Genomic DNA, 6,726 nt, shown 5'->3' with positions numbered 1-6,726 from the left:
GCCCCGCCAAGCCCCCCCCCCCCCCTGCCAACAGCACCAGCTGGGCCAGTGCCAATGCCACGGCTGGCAATGCCACGGCGGAGGAGGAGGGCGCTGAGGGGGGCCCGGCCGGTGGTGACAACCCCCAGGGGCAGTTCTCAGCATTTGTGCAGCTCTGGGCCGGGCTGCAGCCCATCCTCTGCGGCAACAACCGGTAGGAGCCCTGGGGGACAGAGGGGGATGGATCCGGGTGCTCTCTGGTCAGGAGAGGGGTGCAGCAGAGCCCACCCTGCCTCTGCCAGTGGACAAAGGCCCTGGTCATCCCTTGATGAGCACAGGGGAGATGGATGCTGCACTGCATCCTTGTGTTACAGCCAGGGGAAGCTCCCCGTGCTGCGCAGCACCGCACTGACACTGGAGTTGGTGTGAAATCCCCTCATGGGCAGGGGTGGGGGCTGCCTGCAGTGAGGGGTGCTGGGCCTGGAGCAGAGTTGGCAGCCTGAGCCCCCTTTGCAGGACAATTGAGCCCGAGGCGCTGAAGCAGGGCAACATGAGCTCTCTGGGCTTCACCAGCAAGGAGCAGCGAAACCTGGGCCTCCTTGTGCATCTGATGACAAGCAACCCCAAAATCCTGTACGCGCCTGTGGGCACCGAAGTGGACAAGGTCATCCTGAAGGTGAGGGTGCAGGGGCCGGGACCCCCGTCCTTCCTCTCCCACCAGCCCCATTCCTTGCCCAGACAGGCTCAGTGGGGCTGGGGCTGAGCGGGGAGGAAGGGTGCAGCTGCCCTGGCCCTTGTTTGGATAGCGACGCCTGCTGGGAGGTGGGCAGGTATTTCCATGGCTGCTACCCACCTCAGAGAGTGGGGGGGGGCCTTGCATCTTCGTGCTATGTGCCCTTCTTCCCCCCAGGCCAACGAGACCTTCGCCTTTGTGGGCAACGTCACCCACTATGCCAAGGCATGGCTGAACATCTCCCCCGAGATCCGTGCCTACTTGGAGGAGGGCAGGCTGCAGAGGCGCATCCGCTGGCTCCAGCAGGTAGGGTAGTGCGGTGGGGACCGAGCCTGCCTGGGCTTTGCTGCCCTGGAGGTGGGAAGGGGATGTCCTGCCCCCCGGCACCTCGTAGCTTCTTCATGTGAAGCTCTCAGGTGCTCCTGGGTGCCCACCCTGCTCTTGCAAGGACCAGGCTGCTTCCCTGCGCAGGGTGGATGCTGTCCCTCTGTCCCCAGGAGGAGCGTTGGGTCCTGTCTGTGTCCATGGGGAGGACAGGGGGTTGAGAGGCAGGGTGTACCCCAACTTCTCCCTCACGTGTCTCCCTCTCTGTCCCAGTTCACCGCCGACCTCCACAAGCACCCAGAGATCCTGAATGTCTCTGACAGCGATGTTCTCCACAACTTCCTCAATGGCAACTTCTCCCTGCCCAACGCCAGCGTCCTGCTCCAGCAGCTGGACACCATTGACAATGCCGCCTGTGGCTGGGTCCACTTCATGGCCAAGGTGAGGTTGTGTCCGCCTGTGGGAACGTGGGTGCTGGAGCAGCACCCACCGCCTGCAACTGGGCTCTGTGGGGCTGAGGAGGGGACGGGGGCCCTGGAGGAAGCAGTGGCGTCTGCAGTGTCGGGGGCTTTGGGGTGGATGTCAGCGGTGGAGGTGCCCATCCACTGTTGGGTTCGGGGGCTGGCGGGGTGGCTGTGGGTGGCACATGCTGCACTGTGTGCATGGTCTGCGTGCTAGACACCCCCTTGGGGGCAGTGGAGTCTCACTGGCCTTCCCCTCCCACTAGGTCAGCGTGGACATCTTCAAAGGCTTCCCGGATGAGGAGAGCATCGTCAACTACACACTGAACCAGGCCTACCAGGACAACGTCACAGTCTTTGCCAGTATGTCCCCAGAAACCAGCCCCTTCATGGGAGTCCCCAGAGCCATGTCCTTCTCCAGCTGTGCTCTGGGCTGGGGCCACTGGCTCTGGGATGTGGCTCTCTTGGTGCATATGTTGGGTGGATGAGCAGACTGAGCATCTCACAGTACCCATCCTCTGCCCCTGGCTGAGCCCTGCTGGGCGCAGCACCCTGCCTCTGTCCTGGCTCTCCCACTGCCGCTGCCTGCTGTTCACGTGCCCTCGCATCCCCTGCCAGGGCCATGCCCACCTTCCTCATCCCTGGCAGCCCTCTGGTGCCCTTGGCTGAGACCTACTGAACCCCTCCACATCCCTTCCCATCGCTGCGGGCTTGGTGTGGCCATCTCCCGGGGTGCCAGCCCCCTCCCTGCCTCTACTGCTGCCTGTAGGCGTCATCTTCCAGACCAACAGGGACGGCTCACTGCCTCCCCACGTCATGTACAAGATCCGGCAGAACTCCAGCTTCACCGAGAAGACCAACGAGATCCGGCGGGCGTACTGGCGGCCCGGCCCCAACACCGGCGGACGCTTCTACTTTCTCTACGGCTTCGTCTGGATCCAGGGTGAGTGCCAGCTCCCTGTCACAGCTGCCCATGCTCCTAGCCCCTGCCTGCGCTGCCCGCTCAGCTTGGCCTCTCCTCCTCCTCCGCAGACATGATGGAGCGTGCCCTCATCAACACGTTTGTTGGCCACGATGTGGTGGAGCCTGGCAACTATGTGCAGATGTTCCCTTACCCGTGTTATACCCGGGACGAGTGAGTAACACCCAAGTGGGCAGGGGCCGGACACTTCAGCTGGGAAAAGGGGATAAGTCTGGGGGCCTGAGAGAGGCTGGTAACACTGGGAGCGATGAGCAACCAGTTAAGCCTCCCTGTTCCTGGGACCACCAGGCTAGGCAAGCAGGGGAAGGATTTTGTGCCCAGTCTGCAGATGAAGTGAGGAACTCATGGCTGCAGGGTGTCTTGGAAGCTGAAAGACTTGGGGAGAACAAGAGGAGTGTGGTAAATGGGTGGCACATGGGTCTGTCAGTGCTTATTGGACACAGTGGTCTGGAGGAAGCACCTGGAGAAGTCCCAGAGCCACCAGCCCTCCAGGGCAGGAGGGTGGATAGAGCGCCGTCAACCCCAGTGTAGGCAGGATGCATGGCCGAGCCTGAGGCTGCCGCGCCTCTGCCTGCCAGGACCTGACAGCCAGGACACTCGGTTGTCCTATGGGCTCACTGGAGAAGCTCTTTCAGGGCACTGAGGAGCTGCTGCACTGGAGGACTGGTTGTGCCCGGGCAGTGGGAGACCCCCTTGGCTGCCCTGTGCCCCAGGGTCTGCCTGGGTCTCTGCAGTGGTGCCACCATCCAGCTTTCCCCTCTCTTCCTCTACCCCACCAGCTTCCTCTTCGTCATCGAGCACATGATGCCCCTGTGCATGGTGATCTCCTGGGTCTACTCGGTGGCCATGATGATCCAGCACATTGTGACGGAGAAGGAGCATCGCCTGAAGGAGGTGGGGATGATGGGAGAGATCTCTGGGGAGGACCTGACATCTCTGAGCTCTGAGTTCTGCGCTGCATTCCTGGGCTCTTTCCCCATGTCTCCGGGGTGCGTGAGTTGGGGTGGGTGCAGATCTCACATCCATGGGCTGAGCTGGTCCTTCTGAGTGTCCCTGGCACAAGCCCTGCCCAGCACTGGAGGGAGCTGAGCCTGTTGGCACCCTGGCACAGCATGTGGCAGCCTGTCCACTCCCAGCAGCAGCTCCTGGGCACCCCTTGGTGCTGCCCATTGTTCTCCCACCCCAGCAAGTGAGGCAACAGGGATGCACAGGGTAGGGGACAGCCCCACTGAGCAGTTTAGCCTCGCAGGTGATGAAGATGATGGGCTTGAACAACGCAGTGCATTGGGTGGCTTGGTTCATCACCGGCTTCGTCCAGCTCTCCATCTCAGTCACGGCGCTCACCGCCATCCTGAAGTATGGCAAGGTCCTGATGCACAGCGATGTCCTCATCATCTGGCTCTTTCTCGCCATCTACGCAGTGGCCACCATCATGTTCTGGTAAGCTGCCTGGTCCACTCCGTGGGGTGAGGGGGCACGGGCAGCGCTGGGGTCTTTGGGCCATGGAGCAAGGGTGCTGGGGGCTGTGTGGGCAAGGGCCGGTGGAGGGGCACAAGTGCCCCCAAGGGAGCTGATTTACAGGGACAATTTATCATCTCAACACCACCAAAATCAGACGGTGTGGGGAAAGCCCTGGTGGGGTAGGGTCCGAGGTGACGCTGTTCTCCATGCAGCTTTCTGGTGTCGGTGCTCTACTCCAAGGCCAAGCTGGCCTCTGCCTGTGGTGGCATCATCTATTTCCTCAGCTACGTGCCCTACATGTACGTGGCCATCCGGGAGGAGGTGGCTCATGACAAGATCACAGCCTTTGAGAAGTGCATCGCGGTGAGTTGGCTGTGGCTGCTGGGGAGGAACTTGGCTCCAGGTTTTCCCCAGGCACCCCATGTCCAGTACACAAGCCACCAAGCTGTCGCCAAGCCCTGGGCAAACCTCTGCCTCTATGAACCAGCTCCCCACGGGGCTTTGGAGGCTTCTCCATGGGGCTGGGTGGGGCAGCACTGGGTAGGAATTTGCCCCAACCCGTTCCTCCAGAGCTGGCCTGTGGGTCCTGCTGATGTCCCCTTCTCTTCCCTCCGCCTCTCCGCAGTCCCTGATGTCCACCACGGCCTTCGGGCTGGGCTCCAAGTACTTTGCACTGTACGAGGTGGCTGGCGTGGGCATCCAGTGGCACACCTTCAGCCAGTCGCCTGTGGAAGGAGACGACTTCAACCTCCTGCTGTCCATGATGATGTTGATCGTGGATGCCGTGGTGTACGGGGTGCTCACGTGGTACATTGAGGCTGTTCACCCGGGTACGTGAGGGAGGTGGGGCATGAGGGCACTTCTGATCTCACAGGAGCCTCCTCGGTGGGGATACCACTGGTTCCTGGCAGTGCTCAGCCCTGGCATGGTGGGATTTGGGACAATGTGCCTTCAGGATCTCCTGCGTGTGTCCTGTTGGGGACATGTGCCCACAAGCCCTGACCCACTGGTGACACCAGCAGGTTCCCTGGAGAGCTTCAGTCACACATCTCAGCTCACTGGCCAACTGTAGCACGGCGAGGTGTCCGTGGCTGGGCACTGTTCCCCCTGGGGAGGAGTCTCGCCCACTTCCTTTGCTTTCCTAGTAAAAACAAAGCGTGAGCCAGGCCCAACCCAAAGCCCAAGGGACTTTGCTTCCTTGCACAGCCCAGCAGCGCTGCCCTGAGCCCAGGGGGCCAGGGCGCTTGCAGCCCCCACCCCGCACTGATGTCCCTATGCTGGGGGAACCTCCAAGCTCATGCCCATGGCTGTGCCTGTTCCAAGCTCTGCCCTGGCCCTCGGCTGGCTTCTGCACGGGTGTGGGTGCAGGGTTGGCCCTGACTCTGCCGGGGTTGTGCTTGCAGGCATGTTCGGCTTGCCACGGCCCTGGTACTTCCCCTTCCAGAAGTCTTACTGGCTGGGCAACGGGCGAGTGGAGACCTGGGAGTGGACCTGGCCCTGGTCCCGCACCACCCGCCTCAGCATCATGGAGGAGGATCAGGCCTGTGCCATGGAGAGCCGGAGGCTGGGTGAGGGCAGACTGGGTGGCAGAGGGTGGCCTGGGGGTGGCCCTGGCTCTGCCGCAGGGTCATTCTGTGGCCAGGGACCCCCATGTGTCCTCTGTCAGGGGCAGGATCATGGGCCAGGCACTGCTGCCTGTCTGGGAGCTGCTGCCCATGGTGTGGGAGGGGGAAGCTGGCGAGAAGCAGAGGGGAAGGGGCCGTGAGCCAGCACAGCTGCTATGGGATGGGGGCAGGGAGGTTCATCCCCTGGGGGCCCAGTTCCAAGCCTGGCTTCCCTGCCACCCCCCAGCTCCTCACCATTGCGCTCTCGCAGCAGAGGAGACACGGGGCATTGAGGAGGAGCCGACCCACCTCCCCTTGGTCGTCTGCATTGACAAGCTCACCAAGGTCTACAAGACAGACAAGAAGCTGGCACTGAACAAGCTGAGCCTCAACCTCTATGAAAACCAGGTGGTGTCCTTCCTGGGGCACAATGGTGCAGGCAAAACCACCACCATGTGAGTGCCCGTTGGGTCGGACGTGGGCCGTGTCCTGGCCAGCTGCAGTGGGTGGGGAAGTTGCTGCCGGAGGTACTGGCAGGACCCTGTGGCAGCTGGTGCCATGCCCAGAGGGCAGTGGTGTGGATGGGGGGGGGGCACGAAGTGGGGAAAGGCAGCAGGCACATGGCCTGGCACTGGCATTGCTCTGGCTGTGGCCCAGCAGATGCTCCCGGAGGCGGTGGCTGGGATTGGGACCAGACAAAGGAATATGAGGTCCCTCACATTGTTGCCTTTCTCCATCCCTCCAGGTCCATCCTCACCGGCTTGTTCCCCCCGACCTCGGGCTCCGCTACCATCTACGGCCATGATATTCGGACAGAGATGGACGAGATCCGGAAGAACCTGGGCATGTGTCCCCAGCACAACGTGCTCTTTGACAGGCTGACAGTGGAGGAGCACCTCTGGTTCTACTCGCAGCTCAAGAGCATGGCAGAGGAGGAGATCCGCAAGGAGATGGACAAGTAGGCACCTCTCAGCTGCTTTTGCCCCATCCGTGCTTCTTGCATTACTGGGTCCCCTTCCCGCTGGCTGTGCTGTGGCGCATAGATGTCCCCCAGAGCATAGATGTCCCCCAGAGGAGCTCCCCCAGGTGTTTTCCAAAACTCAGGGTATCAGGTTGTGGAAGCCAGCAGAAGATGCTTCTGCAGCCTGGCTGTGGCTGGGGGGGGCCCGGCGGGGCGGGGGC

General features: G+C 62.2%; 1 protein-coding gene across 1 annotated transcript in view; it reads left to right on the top strand.

Moving 5' to 3' along the window:
• Nucleotides 1-6,726, top strand: part of ABCA2 (ATP binding cassette subfamily A member 2) — a 35,705-nt gene that overhangs the window by 9,932 nt on the left and 19,047 nt on the right. The window contains exons 11-23 of the mRNA XM_035891866.1: nucleotides 496-655; nucleotides 890-1,018; nucleotides 1,310-1,477; nucleotides 1,764-1,860; nucleotides 2,267-2,440; nucleotides 2,530-2,632; nucleotides 3,259-3,373; nucleotides 3,729-3,919; nucleotides 4,153-4,303; nucleotides 4,566-4,770; nucleotides 5,344-5,508; nucleotides 5,816-5,999; nucleotides 6,290-6,502. Coding sequence (XP_035747759.1) covers nucleotides 496-655; nucleotides 890-1,018; nucleotides 1,310-1,477; nucleotides 1,764-1,860; nucleotides 2,267-2,440; nucleotides 2,530-2,632; nucleotides 3,259-3,373; nucleotides 3,729-3,919; nucleotides 4,153-4,303; nucleotides 4,566-4,770; nucleotides 5,344-5,508; nucleotides 5,816-5,999; nucleotides 6,290-6,502 — 2,055 coding nt within the window. The remainder of the gene's footprint in view (nucleotides 1-495; nucleotides 656-889; nucleotides 1,019-1,309; nucleotides 1,478-1,763; nucleotides 1,861-2,266; nucleotides 2,441-2,529; nucleotides 2,633-3,258; nucleotides 3,374-3,728; nucleotides 3,920-4,152; nucleotides 4,304-4,565; nucleotides 4,771-5,343; nucleotides 5,509-5,815; nucleotides 6,000-6,289; nucleotides 6,503-6,726) is intronic.

This window comes from Egretta garzetta, unplaced genomic scaffold (genome assembly GCF_000687185.1).
Source record: "Egretta garzetta isolate BGI_Z169 unplaced genomic scaffold, ASM68718v1 scaffold143, whole genome shotgun sequence".
NCBI lineage: Eukaryota > Metazoa > Chordata > Aves > Pelecaniformes > Ardeidae > Egretta > Egretta garzetta.
The sequence above is the reverse complement of the archived record's forward strand: the minus strand, read 5'-3'. Positions and strand labels throughout refer to the sequence as shown.